At 44.7% G+C, this 25,000-nt stretch overlaps 1 protein-coding gene across 1 annotated transcript in view; it reads right to left on the bottom strand.

Moving 5' to 3' along the window:
* The window catches only part of LOC115124152 (kinesin-like protein KIF1C), a 168,533-nt gene that overhangs the window by 8,038 nt on the left and 135,495 nt on the right, over positions 1–25,000 (bottom strand). The window contains exons 19-23 of the mRNA XM_065025108.1: positions 23,747–23,819; positions 16,972–17,070; positions 11,184–11,345; positions 8,084–8,371; positions 6,655–6,720 (exon numbers count right to left, since the gene is read on the bottom strand). Coding sequence (XP_064881180.1) covers positions 6,655–6,720; positions 8,084–8,371; positions 11,184–11,345; positions 16,972–17,070; positions 23,747–23,819 — 688 coding nt within the window. The remainder of the gene's footprint in view (positions 1–6,654; positions 6,721–8,083; positions 8,372–11,183; positions 11,346–16,971; positions 17,071–23,746; positions 23,820–25,000) is intronic.

The raw sequence follows: 25,000 nt of genomic DNA, 5'->3' as shown, positions 1-25,000 counted from the left end.
TATAGTATTCTCTCTGGTATGTCTATAGTATTCTCTCTGGTATGTCTATAGTATTCTCTCTGGTATGTCTATAGTATTCTCTCTGGTATGTCTACAGTTACTCTCTGGTATGTCTATAGTATTCTCTCTGGTATGTCTATAGTATTCTCTCTGGTATGTCTACAGTTACTCTCTGGTATGTCTATAGTATTCTCTCTGGTATGTCTATAGTATTCTCTCTGGTATGTCTATAGTATTCTCTCTGGTATGTCTATAGTATTCTCTCTGGTATGTCTATAGTATTCTCTCTGGTATGTCTATAGTATTCTCTCTGGTATGTCTACAGTTACTCTCTGGTATGTCTATAGTATTCTCTCTGGTATGTCTATAGTATTCTCTCTGGTATGTCTATAGTATTCTCTCTGGTATGTCTATAGTATTCTCTCTGGTATGTCTATAGTATTCTCTCTGGTATGTCTATAGTATTCTCTCTGGTATGTCTACAGTATTCTCTCTGGTATGTCTATAGTATTCTCTCTGGTATGTCTATAGTATTCTCTCTGGTATGTCTATAGTATTCTCTCTGGTATGTCTATAGTATTCTCTCTGGTATGTCTACAGTTACTCTCTGGTATGTCTATAGTATTCTCTCTGGTATGTCTACAGTTACTCTCTGGTATGTCTATAGTATTCTCTCTGGTATGTCTATAGTATTCTCTCTGGTATGTCTATAGTATTCTCTCTGGTATGTCTATAGTATTCTCTCTGGTATGTCTATAGTATACTCTCTGGTATGTCTACAGTTACTCTCTGGTATGTCTATAGTATTCTCTCTGGTATGTCTATAGTATTCTCTCTGGTATGTCTACAGTTACTCTCTGGTATGTCTATAGTATTCTCTCTGGTATGTCTACAGTTACTCTCTGGTATGTCTACAGTATTCTCTCTGGTATGTCTACAGTTACTCTCTGGTATGTCTATAGTATTCTCTCTGGTATGTCTATAGTATTCTCTCTGGTATGTCTACAGTTACTCTCTGGTATGTCTACAGTATTCTCTCTGGTATGTCTATAGTATTCTCTCTGGTATGTCTACAGTTACTCTCTGGTATGTCTACAGTATTCTCTCTGGTATGTCTATAGTATTCTCTCTGGTATGCAATCTGGTTTCTGCTCAGGTTGTGGATGTGTCACTGCAACCTTAAAAGGTCCTCAATTATGTCACAATTGCCCTTGATTCTAAGCAATGTTGTGCTGCTATTTTTATTGACTTGGCCAAAGCTTTTGACACGGTAGACCATTACATTCTTGTGGTCCTGGCTAAGGAGCATTGGTGTCTCTGAGGGGTCTTTGGCCTGGTTTGATAACTACCTCTCTCACAGAGTGCAGTGTGTAAAGTCAGAAAATCTGCTGTCTCAGCCACTACCTGTCACCAAGGGAGTACCCCAAGGCTCAATCCTAGGCCCCACGCTCTTCTCAATTTACATCAACCATATAGCTCAGGCAGTAGGAAGCTCTCTCATCCATTTATATGCTGATGATACAGTCTTCTACTCAGCTAGCTCCTCCCCGGATTTTGTGTTAAATGCTCTACAACAAAGCTTTCTTAGTGTCCAACAAGCTTTCTCTGTCCTTAACCTTGTTCTGAACACCTCCAAAACAAAGGTCATGTGGTTTGGTAAGAAGAATGCCCCTCTCCCCACCGGTATGATTAGTACCTCTGAGGGTTTAGAGGTTGAGGTAGTCACCTCATACAAGTACTTGGGAGTATGGCTAGACGGTACGCTGTCCTTCTCTCAGCACATATCAAAGCTGCAGGCTAAAGTTAAATCGAGGCTTGGTTTCCTCTATCGAACCTCTTTCACCCCAGCTGTCAAACTAACCCTGATTCAGATGACCATCCTACCCATGCTGGATAACGGAGACATAATTTATAGATCGGCAGGTAAAGGTGTTCTCGAGCGGCTAGATGTTCTTTACCGTTCGGGCATCAGATTTGCTGTGCACAGCTACTATGCTGTGCTGTCATGTGTTGTTGTTACTATGCTGTGTTGTCATGTGTTGTTGCTACTATGCTGTGTTGTCATGTGTTGTTGCTACTATGCTGTGCTGTCATGTGTTGTTGTTACTATGCTGTGTTGTCATGTTGTGTTGTTACTATGCTGTGTTGTCATGTGTTGTTGTTACTATGCTGTGTTGTCATGTGTTGTTGTTACTATGCTGTGTTGTCATGTGTTGTTGTTACTATGCTGTGTTGTCATGTGTTGTTGTTACTATGCTGTGTTGTCATGTGTTGTTGTTACTATGCTGTGTTGTCATGTGTTGTTGTTACTATGCTGTGTTGTCATGTGTTGTTGTTACTATGCTGTTGTTGTTACTATGCATGTTGTCATGTTGTTGTTACTGTGTTGTCATGTGTTGTTGTTACTATGTGTTGTCATGTGTTGTTGTTACTATGCTGTGTTGTCATGTGTTGTTGTTACTATGCTGTGTTGTCATGTGTTGTTGTTACTATGCTGTGTTGTCATGTGTTGTTGTTACTATGCTGTGTTGTCATGTGTTGTTGCTACTATGCTGTGTTGTCATGTGTTGTTGTTACTATGCTGTGTTGTCATGTGTTGTTGCTACTATGCTGTGTTGTCATGTGTTGTTGTTACTATGCTGTTGTCATGTTGTCATGTGTGTTGTTACTATGCTGTGTGCTGTGTTGTCATGTGTTGTTGTCATGTTACTATGCTGTGTTGTCATGTGTTGTTGTTACTATGCTGTGTTGTCATGTGTTGTTGCTACTATGCTGTGTTGTCATGTGTTGTTGTTACTATGCTGTGTTGTCATGTGTTGTTGCTACTATGCTGTGTTGTCATGTGTTGTTGCTACTATGCTGTGTTGTCATGTGTTGTTGTTACTATGCTGTGTTGTCATGTGTTGTTGCTACTATGCTGTGTTGTGTGTTGTTGTTACATGTGTGTTGTCATGTTACTATGCTGTCATGTGTTGTTGTTACTATGCTGTGTTGTTGCTACTATGCTGTGTTGTCATGTGTTGTTGTTACTATGCTGTGTTGTCATGTGTTGTTGCTACTATGCTGTGTTGTCATGTGTTGTTGTTACTATGCTGTGTTGTCATGTGTGGTTGTTACTATGCTGTGTTGTCATGTGTGGTTGTTACTATGCTGTGTTGTTGCTACTATGCTGTGTTGTCATGTGTTGTTGCCATGCTATGTTGTTGTCTTAGGTCTCTCTTTATGTAGTGTTGTGGTGTCTCTCTTTATGTAGTGTTGTGGTGTCTCTCTTTATGTAGTGTTGTGTTGTATCTCTTTATGTAGTGTTGTGTTGTCTCTCTCTTTATGTAGTGTTGTGGTGTCTCTCTTTATGTAGTGTTGTGTTGTCTCTCTTTATGTAGTGTTGTGTTGTATCTCTTTATGTAGTGTTGTGGTGTCTCTCTCTTTATGTAGTGTTGTGTTGTATCTCTTTATGTAGTGTTGTGTTGTCTCTCTCTTTATGTAGTGTTGTCTCTCTTTATGTAGTGTTGTGGTGTCTCTCTTTATGTAGTGTTGTGGTGTCTCTCTTTATGTAGTGTTGTGTTGTCTCTCTTTATGTAGTGTTGTGTTGTATCTCTTTATGTAGTGTTGTGTTGTCTCTCTTTATGTAGTGTTGTGTTGTCTCTCTTTATGTAGTGTTGTGTTGTCTCTCTTTATGTAGTGTTGTGGTGTCTCTCTTTATGTAGTGTTGTGGTGTCTCTCTCTTTATGTAGTGTTGTGGTGTCTCTCTTTATGTAGTGTTGTGGTGTCTCTCTTTATGTAGTGTTGTGGTGTCTCTCTTTATGTAGTGTTGTGGTGTCTCTCTTTATGTAGTGTTGTGTTGACTCTCTTTATGTAGTGTTGTGGGGTCTCTCTTTATGTAGTGTTGTGGTGTCTCTCTCTATGTAGTGTTGTGGTGTCTCTCTTTATGTAGTGTTGTGGTGTCTCTCTTTATGTAGTGTTGTGGTGTCTCTCTTTATGTAGTGTTGTCTCTCTTTATGTAGTGTTGTGGTGTCTCTCTTTATGTAGTGTTGTGGTGTCTCTCTTTATGTAGTGTTGTCTCTCTTTATGTAGTGTTGTGGTGTCTCTCTTTATGTAGTGTTGTGGTGTCTCTCTTTATGTAGTGTTGTGGTGTCTCTCTTTATGTAGTGTTGTGGTGTCTCTCTTTATGTAGTGTAGTGGTGTCTCTCTTTATGTAGTGTTGTGGTGTCTCTCTTTATGTAGTGTTGTGGTGTCTCTCTCTTTATGTAGTGTTGTGGTGTCTCTCTATGTAGTGTTGTCTTAGGTCTCTCTTTATGTAGTGTTGTGGTGTCTCTCTTTATGTAGTGTTGTGTTGTCCCTCTTTATGTAGTGTAGTGTTGTCTCTCTTTATGTAGTGTTGTGGGGTCTCTCTTTATGTAGTGCTGTCTCTCTTTATGTAGTGTTGTCTCTCTTTATGTAGTGTTGTGGTGTCTCTCTTTATGTAGTGTTGTCTCTCTTTATGTAGTGTTGTGGTGTCTCTCTTTATGTAGTGTTGTGGTGTCTCTCTTTATGTAGTGTTGTGGTGTCTCTCTTTATGTAGTGTTGTGGTGTCTCTCTTTATGTAGTGTTGTGTTGTCTCTCTTTATGTAGTGTTGTGGTGTCTCTCTTTATGTAGTGTTGTGGTGTCTCTCTTTATGTAGTGTTGTGGGGTCTCTCTTTATGTAGTGCTGTCTCTCTTTATGTAGTGTTGTCTCTCTTTATGTAGTGTTGTGGCGTCTCTCTTTATGTAGTGTTGTCTCTCTTTATGTAGTGTTGTGTTGTCTCTCTTTATGTAGTGTTGTCTCTCTTTATGTAGTGTTGTGTTGTCTCTCTTTATGTAGTGTTGTGGTGTCTCTCTTTATGTAGTGCTGTGTTGTCTCTCTCTATGTAGTGTTGTGTTGTCTCTCTTTATGTAGTGTTGTCTCTCTTTATGTAGTGTTGTGGTGTCTCTCTATATGTAGTGTTGTGGTGTCTCTCTTTATGTAGTGTTGTGTTGTCTCTCTTTATGTAGTGTTGTGTTGTCTCTCTTTATGTAGTGTTGTGGTGTCTCTCTCTATGTAGTGTTGTGGTGTCTCTCTTTATGTAGTGTTGTGGTGTCTCTCTTTATGTAGTGTTGTCTCTCTTTATGTAGTGTTGTGTTGTCTCTCTTTATGTAGTGTTGTCTCTCTTTATGTAGTGTTGTGGTGTCTCTCTTTATGTAGTGTTGTCTCTCTTTATGTAGTGTTGTCTCTCTTTATGTAGTGTTGTGGTGTCTCTCTTTATGTAGTGTTGTCTCTCTTTATGTAGTGTTGTGGTGTCTCTCTTTATGTAGTGTTGTGGTGTCTCTCTTTATGTAGTGTTGTGGTGTCTCTCTTTATGTAGTGTTGTGTTGTCTCTCTCTATGTAGTGTTGTGTTGTCTCTTTATGTAGTGTTGTGGTGTCTCTTTATGTAGTGTTGTGGTGTCTCTCTCTTTATGTAGTGTAGTCTCTCTTTATGTAGTGTTGTGGTGTCTCTCTATATGTAGTGTTGTGGTGTCTCTCTTTATGTAGTGTTGTGGTGTCTCTCTTTATGTAGTGTTGTGGTGTCTCTCTTTATGTAGTGTTGTGGTGTCTCTCTTTATGTAGTGTTGTGGTGTCTCTCTATATGTAGTGTTGTGGTGTCTCTCTTTATGTAGTGTTGTGGTGTCTCTCTTTATGTAGTGTTGTGGTGTCTCTCTTTATGTAGTGTTGTGGTGTCTCTCTTTATGTAGTGTTGTGGTGTCTCTCTATATGTAGTGTTGTGGTGTCTCTCTTTATGTAGTGTTGTGGTGTCTCTCTATATGTAGTGTTGTGGTGTCTCTCTATATGTAGTGTTGTGGTGTCTCTCTTTATGTAGTGTTGTGGTGTCTCTCTTTATGTAGTGTTGTGGTGTCTCTCTTTATGTAGTGTTGTGTTGTCTCTCTTTATGTAGTGTTGTGGTGTCTCTCTTTATGTAGTGTTGTGGTGTCTCTCTTTATGTAGTGTTGTGGTCTCTCTCTTTATGTAGTGTTGTGGTGTCTCTCTTTATGTAGTGTTGTGGTGTCTCTCTTTATGTAGTGTTGTGGTGTCTCTCTTTATGTAGTGTTGTGGTATCTCTCTTTATGTAGTGTTGTCTCTCTTTATGTAGTGTTGTGGTGTCTCTCTTTATGTAGTGTTGTGGTGTCTCTCTTTATGTAGTGTTGTGTTGTCTCTCTTTATGTAGTGTTGTGGTATCTCTCTTTATGTAGTGTTGTCTCTCTTTATGTAGTGTTGTGGTGTCTCTCTTTATGTAGTGTTGTGGTGTCTCTCTTTATGTAGTGTTGTCTCTCTTTATGTAGTGTTGTGGTGTCTCTCTTTATGTAGTGTTGTCTCTCTTTATGTAGTGTTGTGGTGTCTCTCTTTATGTAGTGTAGTGGTGTCTCTCTTTATGTAGTGTTGTGGTGTCTCTCTTTATGTAGTGTTGTGGTGTCTCTCTTTATGTAGTGTTGTGGTGTCTCTCTTTATCCTATATTGTCCTATATTGATATTGTATTATATTGTATTTGAATCCCAACCCCGTCCCCACAGGAGGCCTTTTGGTAAATAAGAATTTGTTCTTAAGTGACTTGCCTAGTTAAATTGAAGTTAAATAAAGGTTGAATAAAAAACATTTAAAGTGTGGTGTGCAGTGCGTCTCTCTACCTGTCCAGTAGGTATAATGCTCTCCATCTTGACCATCCTGTCTCTCAGAGCTTTGATCTCTTCATCCTTCACAAACAATCACAATTAGAATCAGAATCACAAACAATCACAATTAGAATCAGAATCACAAACAATCACAATTAGAATCAGAATCACAAACAATCACAATTAGAATCAGAATCACAACCAATCACAATTAGAATCAGAATCACAAACAATCACAATTAGAATCAGAATCACAAACAATCACAATTAGAATCAGAATCACAAACAATCACAATTAGAATCAGAATCACAACCAATCACAATTAGAATCAGAATCACAACCAATCACAATTAGAATCAGAATCACAAACAATCACAATTAGAATCAGAATCAAAACAATCACAATAGAATCAGAATCACAACCAATCACAATTAGAATCAGAATCACAAACAATCACAATTAGAATCAGAATCACAAACAATCACAATTAGAATCAGAATCACAAACAATCACAATTAGAATCAGAATCACAAACAATCACAATTAGAATCAGAATCACAAACAATCACAATTAGAATCAGAATCACAAACAATCACAATTAGAATCAAAATCACAAACAATCACAATTAGAATCAGAATCACAACCAATCACAATTCAAATCAGAATCACAACCAATCACAATCAGAATCAAAATCACAAACAATCACACTTAGACACAGAAAGAGAGAGAGACAGAGAGACAGAGAGAGACAGAGAGACAGAGAGACAGAGAGAGACAGAGAGACAGAGACAGAGAGACAGACACAGAGAGACAGACACAGAGAGAGAGACACAGTGACAGAGAGAGAGAGAGACACAGTGACAGAGAGAGACAGAGAGAGAGAGAGACAGAGAGACAGACACAGAGAGACATACACAGAGAGAGAGACAGAGTGACAGAGAGAGACAGAGAGAGAGAGAGACAGAGAGACAGACACAGAGAGACAGACACAGAGAGAGAGACAGTGACAGAGAGAGACAGAGAGAGAGAGAGACAGAGAGACAGACACAGAGAGACAGACACAGAGAGAGAGAGAGAGACAGACACAGAGAGACAGACACAGAGAGAGAGAGACAGAGTGACAGAGAGAGAGACAGACACAGAGAGAGAGAGAGAGACAGACACAGAGAGACAGACACAGAGAGAGAGAGACAGAGTGACAGAGAGAGAGACAGACACAGAGAGAGTGACAGAGTGACAGAGAGAGAGACAGACACAGAGAGAGAGACAGAGTGACAGAGAGAGGGGGAGACACACAGAGACACAAACAGAGAGACAGAGTGACAGAGAGAGAGAGATTACTGTGAGACTTTAAAAGTCTATAAACGTACAATCAGTACCAAAACAGCACAACAGCAAGCAGCTGCCACTAATTGAGGAGTCCATGAAAAGAGACATACCTTCATATTATTCTGAATCTTTACTTCCTGTAGAACATCCGTCAGCCTATCAATATGAGCCTTCAGGTCGTACACACCCCCAGGCCCTGCCCCTCCTCCTCCCTCCTCCACCTCCTCCCTCCTGTCCTCCCCTATCCCCACGGTGTCCCAGACATCCTGAGCCACAGCCCTCCAGCTGTCTGCCTCTGTGTTGTCTTTCTTAGAATACATCCTGGTTAGCTCCTTCATCTTCACAATGGACAGAGCCTCAATCTCCTGACGAGAGTGACGGAAATCCCCCAAGGCAACCTATAGGGAGAGACACAGAGTCCAGGGTTAATATGTATCTATTCACCCCCCACCCCAGGGTTAATATGTATCTATTCACCCCCCCAGGGTAAATATGTATCTATTCACCCCCCCAGGGTTAATATGTATCTATTCACCCCCCAGGGTTAATATGTATCTATTCACCCCCAGGGTTAATATGTATCTATTCACCCCCAGGGTTAATATGTATCTATTCACCCCCCCCAGGGTTAATATGTATCTATTCACCCCCCAGGGTTAATATGTATCTATTCACCCCCCCAGGGTTAATATGTATCTATTCACCCCCAGGGTTAATATGTATCTATTCACCCCCAGGGTTAATATGTATCTATTCACCCCCAGGGTTAATATGTATCTATTCACCCCCCCAGGGTTAATATGTATCTATTCACCCCCCCAGGGTTAATATGTATCTATTCACCCCCCCAGGGTTAATATGTATCTATTCACCCCCCAGGGTTAATATGTATCTATTCACCCCCCAGGGTTAATATGTATCTATTCACCCCCCAGGGTTAATATGTATCTATTCACCCCCCAGGGTTAATATGTATCTATTCACCCCCCCAGGGTTAATATGTATCTATTCACCCCCCAGGGTTAATATGTATCTATTCACCCCCCAGGGTTAATATGTATCTATTCACCCCCAGGGTTAATATGTATCTATTCACCCCCCAGGGTTAATATGTATCTATTCACCCCCAGGGTTAATATGTATCCATCCCCCCCAGGGTTAATATGTATCTATTCACCCCCCAGGGTTAATATGTATCTATTCACCCCCCAGGGTTAATATGTATCTATTCACCCCCCCCCAGGGTTAATATGTATCTATTCACCCCCAGGGTTAATATGTATCTATTCACCCCCCAGGGTTAATATGTATCTATTCACCCCCAGGGTTAATATGTATCTATTCACCCCCCCAGGGTTAATATGTATCTATTCACCCCCCCAGGGTTAATATGTATCTATTCACCCCCCAGGGTTAATATGTATCTATTCACCCCCACCCCAGGGTTAATATGTATCTATTCACCCCCCAGGGTTAATATGTATCTATTCACCCCCCCCAGGGTTAATATGTATCTATTCACCCCCCCAGGGTTAATATGTATGTAAATAAAATATGTAAATCAGGACTAGATTCAGATGTAAATCAGGACTAAGACTAGACCAATCAGGACTAAGACTAGACCAATCAGGACTAAGACTAGACCAATCAGGACTAAGACTAGACCAATCAGGACTAAGACTAGACCAATCAGGACTAAGACTAGACCAATCAGGACTAAGACTAGACCAATCAGGACTAAGACTAGACCACTCAGGACTAAGACTAGACCAATCAGGACTAAGACTAGACCAATCAGGACTAAGACTAGACCAATCAGGACTAAGACTAGACCAATCAGGACTAAGACTAGACCAATCAGGACTAAGACTAGACCACTCAGGACTAAGACTAGACCAATCAGGACTAAGACTAGACCAATCAGGACTAAGACTAGACCACTCAGGACTAAGACTAGACCAATCAGGACTAAGACTAGACCAATCAGGACTAAGACTAGACCAATCAGGACTAAGACTAGACCACTCAGGACTAAGACTAGACCAATCAGGACTAAGACTAGACCAATCAGGACTAAGACTAGACCAATCAGGACTAAGACTAGACCAATCAGGACTAAGACTAGACCACTCAGGACTAAGACTAGACCAATCAGGACTAAGACTAGACCAATCAGGACTAAGACTAGACCACTCAGGACTAAGACTAGACCAATCAGGACTAAGACTAGACCAATCAGGACTAAGACTAGACCAATCAGGACTAAGACTAGACCACTCAGGACTAAGACTAGACCACTCAGGACTAAGACTAGACCAATCAGGACTAAGACTAGACCAATCAGGACTAAGACTAGACCAATCAGGACTAAGACTAGACCAATCAGGACTAAGACTAGACCAATCAGGACTAAGACTAGACCAATCAGGACTAAGACTAGACCAATCAGGACTAAGACTAGACCAATCAGGACTAAGACTAGACCAATCAGGACTAAGACTAGACCACTCAGGACTAAGACTAGACCAATCAGGACTAAGACTAGACCAATCAGGACTAAGACTAGACCAATCAGGACCAATCAGACTAGACCAATCAGGACTAAGACTAGACCACTCAGGACTAAGACTAGACCACTCAGGACTAAGACTAGACCAATCAGGACTAAGACTAGACCAATCAGGACTAAGACTAGACCAATCAGGACTAAGACTAGACCAATCAGGACTAAGACTAGACCAATCAGGACTAAGACTAGACCACTCAGGACTAAGACTAGACCAATCAGGACTAAGACTAGACCAATCAGGACTAAGACTAGACCAATCAGGACTAAGACTAGACCAATCAGGACTAAGACTAGACCAATCAGGAACTCCACACATTAAAATGTGTGGAATTGTCCCAGGGTTAGGTATTCAGAAGAATGAGGCACAACTGGCCCAGCGTCGTCCTGGTTTGGCCGGTGTAGGCCGTCATTGTAAATAAGAATTTGTTCTCAACTGACTTGCCTAGTTAAATAAAGATGAAATAAAACATTTGAAAAACCTCGTACCAGATCTCTTGCCAGTAATGTGACTGGGACAGAGCCAGTGGGGTGTTGTATTTGGCGTGGTAACAATACTGTACCTCGTACCAGATCTCTTGCCAGTAATGTGACTGGGACAGAGCCAGTGGGGTGTTGTATTTGGCGTGGTAACAATACTGTACCTCGTAGCAGATCTCTTTGACCGCCTGCATCCTCAGGTCTCTGATGGTAACCCTTTTGGGGTCTTTGCTGATTCGTCGACGCTGAGGGATCTGATAGACCCTGAGTGGCTCCCGACGTTTACCACTACTGGGCAGGCCACAACGCTTTACTATCGACTGGACCTATGGAATTACAACATATACATGTACAGTACCATTCAAATGTTTAAACACACCTACTCATCATTCAAGGGTTTTTCTTTATTTTTACTATTTTCTACACTGTAGAATAATAGTGAAGACATCAAAACTATGAAATAATACATATGGAGTCATGTAGTAACCAAAAAGTGTTAAATCAAAATGTATTCTATATTTGAGATTCTTCAAAGTAGCTACCCTTTGCCTTGATGACAGCTTTGCAAACTCTTGGCATTCTCTCAACCAGCTTCACCTGGAATGCTTTTCCAACAGTCTTGAAGGAGTTCCCACATATGCTGAGCACTTGTTGGCTGCTTTTCCTTCACTCTGCGGCCCGACTCATCCCAAACCATCTCAATTGGGTTGAGGTCGGGTGATCGTGGAGGCCAGGTCATCTGATGCAGCACTCCATCACTCTCCTTCTTGGTCATAAATCCCTTACACAGCTTGGAGGTGAGTTGGGTCATTGTCTTGTTAAAAAACAAATGATAGTCCCAACTAAGTGCAAACCAGATGGGATGGTGTATCGCTGCAGAATTCTGTGGTAGCCATGCTGGTTAAGTGTGCCTTGAATTCTAAAGAAATCACAGACAGTGTCACCAGCAAAGCATCCCCACACCATCACACCTCCTCCTCCATGCTTCATGGTGGGAACCACACATGCGGAGAACATCCATTCACCTACTCTGCGTCTCACAAAGACATTGCGGTTGGAACCAAAAATCTAAACTTTGGACCAAAGGACAGAGTTTCACAGGTCTAATGTCCATTGCTCGTGTTTCTTGGCCCAAGCAAGTCTCATCTTGGTGTCCTTTAGTGGTGGTTTCTTTGCAGCAATTTGAACATGAAGGCCTGATTCACGCAGTCTCCACTGAACAGTTGATGTTGAGATGTATCTGTTACTTGAACTCTGTGGAGAATTTACTTGGGCTGCAATCGGAGATGCAGTTTACTCTAATTAACTTATCCTCTGCAGCAGAGGTAACTCTGGGTCTTCCTTTCCTGTGGCGGTCCTCATGAAAGCCAGTTTCATCATTGCGCGTAATGGTTTTTGCAACTGCACTTGAAGAAACTTTCAAAGTTCTTGAAATCTTCCTTATTGACTGACGTTCATGTTTTAAAGTATTGATGGACTGTTGTTTTTACATTTACATTTACATTTAAGTCATTTAGCAGACGCTCTTATCCAGAGCGACTTACAAATTGGTGCATTCACCTTATGACCTCCAGTGGAACAGTAGTGCATCTAAATCTTTTCAGGGGGAGGGGGGGTGAGAGGGATTACTTTATCCTATCCTAGGTATTCCTTAAAGAGGTGGGGTTTCAGGTGTCTCCGGAAGGTGGTGATTGACTCCGCTGTCCTGGCGTCGTGAGGGAGTTTGTTCCACCATTGGGGGGCCAGAGCAGCGAACAGTTTTGACTGGGCTGAGCGGGAACTGTACTTCCTCAGTGGTAGGGAGGCGAGCAGGCCAGAGGTGGATGAACGCAGTGCCCTTGTTTGGGTGTAGGGCCTGATCAGAGCCTGGAGGTACTGAGGTGCCGTTCCCCTCACAGCTCCGTAGGCAAGCACCATGGTCTTGTAGCGGATGCGAGCTTCAACTGGAAGCCAGTGGAGGGAGCGGAGGAGCGGGGTGACGTGAGAGAACTTGGGAAGGTTGAACACCAGACGGGCTGCGGCGTTCTGGATGAGTTGTAGGGGTTTAATGGCACAGGCAGGGAGCCCAGCCAACAGCGAGTTGCAGTAATCCAGACGGGAGATGACAAGTGCCTGGATTAGGACCTGCGCCGCTTCCTGTGTGAGGCAGGGTCGTACTCTGGGATGTTGTAGAGCATGAACCTACAGGAACGGGCCACCGCCTTGATGTTAGTTGAGAACGACAGGGTGTTGTCCAGGATCACGCCAAGGTTCTTAGCGCTCTGGGAGGAGGACACAATGGAGTTGTCAACCGTGATGGCGAGATCATGGAACGGGCAGTCCTTCCCCGGGAGGAAGAGCAGTTCCGTCTTGCCGAGGTTCAGCTTGAGGTGGTGATCCGTCATCCACACGGATATGTCTGCCAGACATGCAGAGATTCGATTCGCCACCTGGTCATCAGAAGGGGGAAAGGAGAAGATTAATTGTGTGTCGTCTGCATAGCAATGATAGGAGAGACCATGTGAGGTTATGACAGAGCCAAGTGACTTGGTGTATAGCGAGAATAGGAGAGGGCCTAGAACAGAGCCCTGGGGACACCAGTGGTGAGAGCACGTGGTGTGGAGACGGATTCTCGCCACGCCACCTGGTAGGAGCGACCTGTCAGGTAGGACGCAACCAAGCGTGGGCCGCGCCGGAGATGCCCAACTCGGAGAGGGTGGAGAGGAGGATCTGATGGTTCACAGTATCGAAGGCAGCCGATAGGTCTAGAAGGATGAGAGCAGAGGAGAGAGAGTTAGCTTTAGCAGTGCGGAGCGCCTCCGTGATACAGAGAAGAGCAGTCTCAGTTGAATGACTAGTCTTGAAACCTGACTGATTTGGATCAAGAAGGTCATTCTGGGAGAGATAGCGGGAGAGCTGGCCAGGACGGCACGTTCAAGAGTTTTGGAGAGAAAAGAAAGAAGGGATACTGGTCTGTAGTTGTTGACATCGGAGGGATCGAGTGTAGGTTTTTTCAGAAGGGGTGCAACTCTCGCTCTCTTGAAGACGGAAGGGACGTCAGCCAGCGGTCAGGGATGAGTTGATGAGCGAGGTGAGGTAAGGGAGGAGGTCTCCGGAAATGGTCTGGAGAAGAGAGGAGGGGATAGGGTCAAGCGGGCAGGTTGTAGGGGTCGGCCGGCCGTCACAAGACGCGAGATTTCATCTGGAGAGAGAGGGGAGAAAGAGGTCAGAGCACAGGGTAGGGCAGTGTGAGCAGAACCAGCGGTGTCGTTTGACTTAGCAAACGAGGATCGGATGTCGTCGACCTTCTTTTCAAAATGGTTGACGAAGTCATCTGCAGAGAGGGAGGAGGGGGGGGGGGGAGGAGGATTCAGGAGGGAGGAGAAGGTTGCAAAGAGCTTCCTAGGGTTAGAGGCAGATGCTTGGAATTTAGAGTGGTAGAAAGTGGCTTTAGCAGCAGAGAGAGAGAGGAAAATGTAGAGAGGAGGGAGTGAAAGGATGTCAGGTCCGCAGGGGAGGCAGTTTTCCTCCATTTCCGCTCGGTGCCCGGAGCCCTCTGTGAGCTCGCAATGAGTCCGAGCCACGGAGCGGGAGGGGAGGACCGAGCCGGCCTGGAGGATAGGGGACATAGAGAGTCAAAGGATGCAGAAAGGGAGGAGAGGAGGGTTGAGGAGGCAGAATCAGGAGATAGGTTGGAGAAGGTTTGAGCAGAGGGAAGAGATGATAGGATGGAAGAGGAGAGAGAGTAGCGGGGAGAGAGAGCAAGGTTGGGACGGCGCGATACCATCCGAGTAGGGGCAGTGTGGGAAGTGTTGGATGAGAGCGAGAGGGAAAAGGATACAAGGTAGTGGTCGGAGACTTGGAGGGAGTTGCAACGAGGTTAGTGGAAGAACAGCATCTAGTAAAGATGAGGTCAGCGTATTTCCTGCCTTGTGAGTAGGGGGAAGGTGAGAGGGTGAGGTCAAAAGAGGAGAGGAGTGGAAAGAAGGAGGCAGAGAGGAATGAGTCAAAGGTAGGCGTGGGGAGGTTAAAGTCGCCAGAACTGTGAGAGGTGAGCCGTCCTCAGGAAAGGAGCTTATCAAGGCATCAAGCTCATTGATGAACTCTCCGAGGGAACCTGGAGGGCGATAAATGATAAGGATGTTAAGCTTGAAAGGGCTGGTAACTGTGACAGCATGGAATTCAAAGGAGGCGATAGACAGATGGGTAAGGGGAGAAAGAGAGAATGACCACTTGGGAGAGATGAGGATCCCGGTGCCACCACCCCGCTGACCAGAAGCTCTCGGGGTGTGCGAGAACACGTGGGCAGACGAAGAGAGAGCAGTAGGAGTAGCAGTGTTGTCTGTGGTGATCCATGTTTCCGTCAGTGCCAGAAGTCGAGGGACTGGAGGGAGACATAGGCGGAGATGAACTCTGCCTTGTTGGCCAGTAACAGATCGGCAGTTCCAGAGGCTACCGGAGACCTGGAACTCCACGTGGGTCGTGCGCGCTGGGACCACCAGATTAGGGTGGCCGTAACACGCGGTGTGGAGCGTTTGTATGGTCTGTGCAGAGAGGAGAGAACAGGGATAGACAGACACATAGTTGACAGGCTACACAAGAGGCTACGCTAATGCAAAGGAGATTGAATGACAAGTGGACTACACGTCACGAGTGTTCAGAGAGTTAAGCTTACGTAAGAATCTTATTGACTAAAATGATTAAAATGATACAGTACTGCTGAAGTAGGCTAGCTGGCAGAGGCTCGTTGTTGACTAAGTAGGCTAGTTGGCATTGGCTGCGTTGTTGACACTACACTAATCAAGTCGTTCCGTTGAGTGTAATAGTTTCTACTGTGCTGCTATTCGGGGCTAGCTGGCTAGCTAGCAGTGTTGATTACGTTACGTTGCGTTAAAAGAACGACAATAGCTGGCTAACTAACCTAGGAAGTCGCTCTAGACTACACAATTATCTTTGATACAAAGACGGCTGTGTAGCTAGCTATGTAGCTAGCTACGATCAAACAAATCAAGCCGTTGTACTGTAATGAAATGAAATGAAAAATGTGATACTACCTGTGGAGCGAAGTTCCAGTAAATGCAGGATTGTTGAGTGCAGAAGTTCTGTTCGTAGACGTTGGCTAGCTGTTGGCTAGCTAGCAGAGTCTCCTATGTTAAGGACGACATAAAACTACACACTCTAAACTACACAATTATCTTGGGTACGAAGACAGCAAAGACAACTATGTAGCTAGCTAACACTACACTAATCAAGTCGTTCAGTTGAGTGTAATAGTTGTGCTGCTAATCGGTAGACGGTGGACTAGCTAACGGTGGACGTTAGCTAGCTGGCTAGCTGCAGGGCAGTGTAGACTGCGTTAGGACGACGAAATACGATAATTACGCAATTATCTATGAAACAAAGACGGCTGTGTAGCTAGCTAAGAAGAAATTGATAAGATTAGACAAATCAAACCGTTGTACTATAATGAAATGTAATGAAATGTAATACTACCTGCGGACCGAGTGCAGATGCGACCGCTCGCTCCAACCTTATTTGAGCTGTTCTTGATATAATATGGACTTGGTCTTTTACCAAATAAGGTATACCACCCCTACCTTGTCACAGCACAACTGATTGGCTCAAACACATTCAGAAGGGAAAAAAATCCACAAATGAACATTTAACAAGGCGCACCTGTTAATTGAAATGCATTCCAGGTGACTACCTCAAGAAGCTGGTTGAGAAAATGCCAAGAGTGTGTAACTCAGTCATCAAGGCAAAGGGTGACTATTTTGAAGAATCTCAAATAATCTATAATATATTTTGATTTATTTAACACTTTTTTGGTTACTACATGATTCCATTTGTGTTATTTCATAGCTTTGTTGTCTTCACTATTATTCTACAATAATAGTAAAGAAAAATCTTTGAATGAGTAGGTCCAAACTTTTGACTGGTACTCTAGTTATATAACTATGTGTGTGTGTGTACCTTGTTAGCAGGTAGTTTCTCTCTGAGTGAAGATATCAGTCTCCAGCTCTCTTCACAGGATCTCTTATCAGAGTCGTCTCCACTGTCTGAGTCTGTATACTGAGGAGAGGAGAGGGTTAATCCACACGTCATGTTTTACCAGTCTCTGTTGTCCCAGTAACAGGTCAGTCAGTCTCACCAGTCTCTGTTGTTCCAGTAACAGGTCAGTTAGTCAGTCTCACCAGTCTCTGTTGTTCCAGTAACAGGTCAGTCAGTCTCACCAGTCTCTGTTGTTCCAGTAACAGGTCAGTCAGTCTCACCAGTCTCTGTTGTTCCAGTAACAGGTCAGCCAGTCAGTCTCACCAGTCTCTGTTGTTCCAGTAACAGGTCAGCCAGTCAGTCTCACCAGTCTCTGTTGTTCCAGTAACAGGTCAGTTAGTCAGTCTTACCAGTCTCTGTTGTTCCAGTAACAGGTCAGTCAGTCTCACCAGTCTGTTGTCCCAGTAACAGGTCAGTCAGTCAGTCTCACCAGTCTCTGTTGTTCCAGTAACAGGTCAGTCAGTCAGTCTCACCAGTCTCTGTTGTTCCAGTAACAGGTCAGTCAGTCTCACCAGTCTGTTGTCCCAGTAACAGGTCAGTCAGTCAGTCTCACCAGTCTCTGTTGTTCCAGTAACAGGTCAGTCAGTCTCACCAGTCTCTGTTGTTCCAGTAACAGGTCAGTCAGTCAGTCTCACCAGTCTCTGTTGTTCCAGTAACAGGTCAGTCAGTCAGTCTCACCAGTCTCTGTTGTTCCAGTAACAGGTTAGTCAGTCAGTCTTACCAGTCTCTGTTGTCCCAGTAACAGGTTAGTCAGTCTCACCAGTCTCTGTTGTTCCAGTAACAGGTTAGTCTCCTCCTCCTCTCTCCTGTACTAACCCTCAGTCAGTCAGTCAGTCTCACCAGTCTCTGTTGTCCCAGTAACAGGTTAGTCACCTCCTCCTCTCTCCTGTACTAACCCTCAGTCAGTCAGTCAGTCTCACCAGTCTCTGTTGTTCCAGTAACAGGTCAGTCAGTCAGTCAGTCTCTGTTGTTCCAGTAACAGGTCAGCCAGTCAGTCTCACCAGTCTCGGTTGTTCCAGTAACAGGTCAGTCAGTCTCACCAGTCTCTGTTGTTCCAGTAACAGGTTAGTCAGTCAGTCTCACCAGTCTCTGTTGTTCCAGTAATAGGTCAGCCAGTCAGTCTCACCAGTCTCTGTTGTTCCAGTAATAGGTCAGCCAGTCAGTCTCACCAGTCTCTGTTGTTCCAGTAACAGGTCAGTCAGCCAGTCTCACCAGTCTCTGTTGTTCCAGTAACAGGTTAGTCAGTGTCACCAGTCTCTGTTGTTCCAGTAATAGGTCAGTCAGTCAGTCTCACCAGTCTCTGTTGTTCCAGTAATAGGTCAGCCAGTCAGTCTCACCAGTCTCTGTTGTTCCAGTAATAGGTCAGCCAGTCAGTCTCACCAGTCTCTGTTGTTCCAGTAACAGGTCAGTCAGTCAGTCTCACCAGTCTCTGTTGTTCCAGTAACAGGTCAGTCAGTCTCACCAGTCTCTGTTGTTCCAGTAACAGGTCAGTCAGTCTCACCAGTCTCTGTTGTTCCAGTAACAGGTCAGTCAGTCTCACCAGTCTCTGTTGTTCCAGTAACAGGTCAGCCAGTCGGGTCTCACCAGTCTCTGTTGTTCCAGTAACAGGTCAGTCAGTCAGTCTCACCAGTCTCTGTTGTTCCAGTAATAGGTCAGTCAGTCAGTCCCACCAGTCTCTGTTGTTCCAGTAACAGGTCAGCCAGTCAGTCTCACCAGTCTCTGTTGTTCCAGTAATAGGTCAGTCAGTCAGTCAGTCTCACCAGTATCTGTTGTTCCAGTAACAGGTCAGTCAGTCTCACCAGTCTCTGTTGTTCCAGTAACAGGTCAGTCAGTCTTACCAGTCTCTGTTGTCCCAGTAACAGGTCAGTCAGTCGGTCTCACCAGTCTCTGTTGTTCCAGTAACAGGTCAGTCAGCCAGTCTCACCAGTCTCTGTTGTTCCAGTAACAGGTCAGCCAGTCTCACCAGTCTCTGTTGTTCCAGTAACAGGTTAGTCAGTCTCACCAGTCTCTGTTGTTCCAGTAACAGGTCAGTCAGTCTCACCAGTCTCTGTTGTTCCAGTAATAGGTCGGTCAGTCAGTCTCACCAGTCTCTGTTGTTCCAGTAACAGGTCAGTCGGTCTCACCAGTCTCTGTTGTTCCAGTAACAGGTCAGTCAGTCAGTCTCACCAGTCTCTGTTGTTCCAGTAACAGGTCAGTCAGTCAGTCTCACCAGTCTCTGTTGTTCCAGTAATAGGTCAGTCAGTCAGTCTCACCAGTCTCTGTTGTTCCAGTAACAGGTCAGTCAGTCAGTCTCTGTTGTTCCAGTAACAGGTCAGTCAGTCTTACCAGTCTCTGTTGTTCCAGTAACAGGTCAGTCAGTCTCACCAGTCTCTGTTGTTCCAGTAACAGGTCAGTCAGTCAGTCTCACCAGTCTCTGTTGTTCCAGTAATAGGTCAGTCAGTCAGTCTCACCAGTCTCTGTTGTTCCAGTAACAGGTCAGTCAGTCAGTCAGTCTCACCAGTCTGTTGTTCCAGTAACAGGCCAGTCAGTCTCACCAGTCTCTGTTGTTCCAGTAACAGGTCAGTCAGTCTCACCAGTCTCTGTTGTTCCAGTAACAGGTCAGTCAGTCTCACCAGTCTCTGTTGTTCCAGTAATAGGTCAGTCAGTCAGTCTCACCAGTCTCTGTTGTTCCAGTAACAGGTCAGTCAGTCTCACCAGTCTCTGTTGTTCCAGTAATAGGTCAGTCAGTCAGTCTCACCAGTCTCTGTTGTTCCAGTAACAGGTCAGTCAGTCTCACCAGTCTCTGTTGTTCCAGTAACAGGTCAGTCAGTCAGTCTCACCAGTCTCTGTTGTTCCAGTAACAGGTCAGTCAGTCTCACCAGTCTCTGTTGTTCCAGTAACAGGTCAGTCAGTCAGTCTCACCAGTCTCTGTTGTTCCAGTAACAGGTTAGTCAGTCTCACCAGTCTCTGTTGTTCCAGTAACAGGTTAGTCAGTCTCACCAGTCTCTGTTGTTCCAGTAATAGGTCAGTCAGTCAGTCTCACCAGTCTCTGTTGTCCCAGTAACAGGCCAGTCAGTCTCACCAGTCTCTGTTGTTCCAGTAACAGGTCAGTCAGTCTCACCAGTCTCTGTTGTTCCAGTAATAGGTCAGTCAGTCAGTCTCACCAGTCTGTTGTCCCAGTAACAGGTCAGTCAGTCTCACCAGTCTCTGTTGTTCCAGTAACAGGTCAGTCAGTCAGTCTCACCAGTCTCTGTTGTTCCAGTAATAGGTCAGTCAGTCAGTCTCACCAGTATCTGTTGTTCCAGTAACAGGTCAGTCAGTCTCACCAGTCTCTGTTGTTCCAGTAACAGGTCAGTCAGTCTTACCAGTCTCTGTTGTCCCAGTAACAGGTCAGTCAGTCGGTCTCACCAGTCTCTGTTGTTCCAGTAACAGGTCAGTCAGTCTCACCAGTCTCTGTTGTTCCAGTAACAGGTCAGTCAGTCTTACCAGTCTCTGTTGTCCCAGTAACAGGTCAGTCAGTCGGTCTCACCAGTCTCTGTTGTTCCAGTAACAGGTCAGCCAGTCTCACCAGTCTCTGTTGTTCCAGTAACAGGTTAGTCAGTCTCACCAGTCTCTGTTGTTCCAGTAACAGGTCAGTCAGTCTCACCAGTCTCTGTTGTTCCAGTAATAGGTCGGTCAGTCAGTCTCACCAGTCTCTGTTGTTCCAGTAACAGGTCAGTCGGTCTCACCAGTCTCTGTTGTTCCAGTAACAGGTCAGTCAGTCAGTCTCACCAGTCTCTGTTGTTCCAGTAACAGGTCAGTCAGTCAGTCTCACCAGTCTCTGTTGTTCCAGTAACAGGTCAGTCAGTCAGTCTCACCAGTCTCTGTTGTTCCAGTAACAGGTCAGTCAGTCAGTCTCTGTTGTTCCAGTAACAGGTCAGTCAGTCTTACCAGTCTCTGTTGTTCCAGTAACAGGTCAGCCAGTCTCACCAGTCTCTGTTGTTCCAGTAACAGGTCAGTCAGTCAGTCTCACCAGTCTCTGTTGTTCCAGTAATAGGTCAGTCAGTCAGTCTCACCAGTCTCTGTTGTTCCAGTAACAGGTCAGTCAGTCAGTCAGTCTCACCAGTCTGTTGTTCCAGTAACAGGCCAGTCAGTCTCACCAGTCTCTGTTGTTCCAGTAACAGGTCAGTCAGTCTCACCAGTCTCTGTTGTTCCAGTAATAGGTCAGTCAGTCAGTCTCACCAGTCTCTGTTGTTCCAGTAACAGGTCAGTCAGTCTCACCAGTCTCTGTTGTTCCAGTAATAGGTCAGTCAGTCAGTCTCACCAGTCTCTGTTGTTCCAGTAACAGGTCAGTCAGTCTCACCAGTCTCTGTTGTTCCAGTAACAGGTCAGTCAGTCAGTCTCACCAGTCTCTGTTGTTCCAGTAACAGGTCAGTCAGTCTCACCAGTCTCTGTTGTTCCAGTAACAGGTCAGTCAGTCAGTCTCACCAGTCTCTGTTGTTCCAGTAACAGGTTAGTCAGTCTCACCAGTCTCTGTTGTTCCAGTAACAGGTTAGTCAGTCTCACCAGTCTCTGTTGTTCCAGTAATAGGTCAGTCAGTCAGTCTCACCAGTCTCTGTTGTCCCAGTAACAGGCCAGTCAGTCTCACCAGTCTCTGTTGTTCCAGTAACAGGTCAGTCAGTCTCACCAGTCTCTGTTGTTCCAGTAACAGGTCAGTCAGTCAGTCTCACCAGTCTCTGTTGTTCCAGTAACAGGTCAGTCAGTCAGTCTCACCAGTCTCTGTTGTTCCAGTAACAGGTTAGTCAGTCAGTCTTACCAGTCTCTGTTGTCCCAGTAACAGGTTAGTCAGTCTCACCAGTCTCTGTTGTTCCAGTAACAGGTTAGTCTCCTCCTCCTCTCTCCTGTACTAACCCTCAGTCAGTCAGTCAGTCTCACCAGTCTCTGTTGTTCCAGTAACAGGTCAGTCAGTCAGTCAGTCTCTGTTGTTCCAGTAACAGGTCAGCCAGTCAGTCTCACCAGTCTCGGTTGTTCCAGTAACAGGTCAGTCAGTCTCACCAGTCTCTGTTGTTCCAGTAACAGGTCAGTCAGTCAGTCTCACCAGTCTCTGTTGTTCCAGTAACAGGTTAGTCAGTCAGTCTCACCAGTCTCTGTTGTTCCAGTAACAGGTCAGCCAGTCAGTCTCACCAGTCTCTGTTGTTCCAGTAATAGGTCAGCCAGTCAGTCTCACCAGTCTCTGTTGTTCCAGTAACAGGTCAGTCAGCCAGTCTCTGTTGTTCCAGTAACAGGTTAGTCAGTCAGTCTCACCAGTCTCTGTTGTTCCAGTAATAGGTCAGCCAGTCAGTCTCACCAGTCTCTGTTGTTCCAGTAATAGGTCAGTCAGTCAGTCCCACCAGTCTCTGTTGTTCCAGTAACAGGTCAGCCAGTCAGTCTCACCAGTCTCTGTTGTTCCAGTAATAGGTCAGTCAGTCAGTCTCACCAGTATCTGTTGTTCCAGTAACAGGTCAGTCAGTCTCACCAGTCTCTGTTGTTCCAGTAACAGGTCAGTCAGTCTTACCAGTCTCTGTTGTCCCAGTAACAGGTCAGTCAGTCGGTCTCACCAGTCTCTGTTGTTCCAGTAACAGGTCAGTCAGCCAGTCTCACCAGTCTCTGTTGTTCCAGTAACAGGTCAGCCAGTCTCACCAGTCTCTGTTGTTCCAGTAACAGGTTAGTCAGTCTCACAATCTCTGTTGTTCCAGTAACAGGTCAGTCAGTCTCACCAGTCTCTGTTGTTCCAGTAATAGGTCGGTCAGTCAGTCTCACCAGTCTCTGTTGTTCCAGTAACAGGTCAGTCGGTCTCACCAGTCTCTGTTGTTCCAGTAACAGGTCAGTCAGTCAGTCTCACCAGTCTCTGTTGTTCCAGTAACAGGTCAGTCAGTCAGTCTCACCAGTCTCTGTTGTTCCAGTAACAGGTCAGTCAGTCAGTCTCTGTTGTTCCAGTAACAGGTCAGTCAGTCTTACCAGTCTCTGTTGTTCCAGTAACAGGTCAGTCAGTCTCACCAGTCTCTGTTGTTCCAGTAACAGGTCAGTCAGTCAGTCTCACCAGTCTCTGTTGTTCCAGTAATAGGTCAGTCAGTCAGTCTCACCAGTCTCTGTTGTTCCAGTAACAGGTCAGTCAGTCAGTCAGTCAGTCTCACCAGTCTCTGTTGTTCCAGTAACAGGCCAGTCAGTCTCACCAGTCTATGTTGTTCCAGTAACAGGTCAGTCAGTCTCACCAGTCTCTGTTGTTCCAGTAACAGGTCAGTCAGTCTCACCAGTCTCTGTTGTTCCAGTAATAGGTCAGTCAGTCAGTCTCACCAGTCTCTGTTGTTCCAGTAACAGGTCAGTCAGTCTCACCAGTCTCTGTTGTTCCAGTAACAGGTCAGTCAGTCAGTCTCACCAGTCTCTGTTGTTCCAGTAACAGGTCAGTCAGTCTCACCAGTCTCTGTTGTTCCAGTAACAGGTCAGTCAGTCAGTCTCACCAGTCTCTGTTGTTCCAGTAACAGGTTAGTCAGTCTCACCAGTCTCTGTTGTTCCAGTAACAGGTTAGTCAGTCTCACCAGTCTCTGTTGTTCCAGTAATAGGTCAGTCAGTCAGTCTCACCAGTCTCTGTTGTCCCAGTAACAGGCCAGTCAGTCTCACCAGTCTCTGTTGTTCCAGTAACAGGTCAGTCAGTCTCACCAGTCTCTGTTGTTCCAGTAATAGGTCAGTCAGTCAGTCTCACCAGTCTCTGTTGTTCCAGTAACAGGTCAGCCTCCTCCTTCTCCCTCCGGTACTGAATCTCCATGTCCTGCAGCCTGGGAGAGAGACCCCGGGGGTTTAACCAGTTGAGCTGACAGACGTTTTGCACCGTTTTGCCATGGCTTTAGTCACCAATAAAGCACGAGGGCAATATTGTAATCATGCAATAGTGCCCCCCCCCAGAAAACTATGACCTTTGGCTTTCACCTGGAATTGTTCATTTATGTCTGAGAAAAAAACCACTTTTCAACACATTTGATCTACAATACAAGTATACAACCTACATGATGGTGAAACATTAGTGAACAATCCCTCTCATACTTTATTATAGGTCAATATATACAGGGCATTCGGAAAAGTATTCAGACCCCTTGGATATTTTTCCACATTTTTTTTTATGTTACAGCCATTCTGAAATTGATTAAATAGTTCTTTCCCCCTCATCAATCTACATACAATAGCCCATAAAGACAAAGCAACAAAAACGGAAATATCACATTTACATAAGTATTCAGACCCTTTGGCTCAGTACTTTGTTGAAGCAACTTTGGCAGTGATTACAGCCTCAAGTCTTCTTGGGTATGATGCTGCAAGCTTGGCACACCTGTATTTGGGGAGTTTCTCCCATTCTTCTCTGCAGATCCTCTCAAGCTCTGTCAGGTTGGATGGGGAGCGTCGCTGCACAGCTATTTTCAGGTCTCTTCAGAGATGTTTGATCAGGTTCAAGTCCGGGCCACTAAAGGACATTCAGAGAATTGTCCAGAAGCCACTCCTGCGTTGTCTTGGCTGTGTGCTTAGGGTCGATGTCCTGTTGGAAGGTGAACCTTCGCCCCAGTCTGAGGTCCTGAGTGCTCTGGAGCAGGTTTTCATCAAAGATTCTCTGTACTTTGCTCCATCCATCTTTCCCTTGATCCTGACTAGCAAAAATGTTTTAAAAAAACTGTTTTTACTATGTCATTATGGCTTATTTTGTGTAGATCGATGAGGGGTTGAAAAATTATTTAATTCATTTTAGAATAAGGCTGTAACAAAATGTGGAAGAAGGGAAGAGACCTGAATGCACTGTACACTTATAATCAGTTTTTTACCCAAAATATTTCACCTTCTTTATTACTTTACCAAACATATCATGACATTAGTATGCATTTAAAAATATATATAATTCTAGTTGGTTTCAGGTACTGTCATCTTAAGAGGTTCTCTCTCTCTCTCTCGCTCTCTCTGGGAGACGGTTGAT

Source organism: Oncorhynchus nerka, linkage group LG12 (assembly GCF_034236695.1).
Source record: "Oncorhynchus nerka isolate Pitt River linkage group LG12, Oner_Uvic_2.0, whole genome shotgun sequence".
NCBI classification, from domain to species: Eukaryota; Metazoa; Chordata; class Actinopteri; order Salmoniformes; family Salmonidae; genus Oncorhynchus; species Oncorhynchus nerka.
This window is presented reverse-complemented; position numbering and strand designations above follow the sequence as displayed.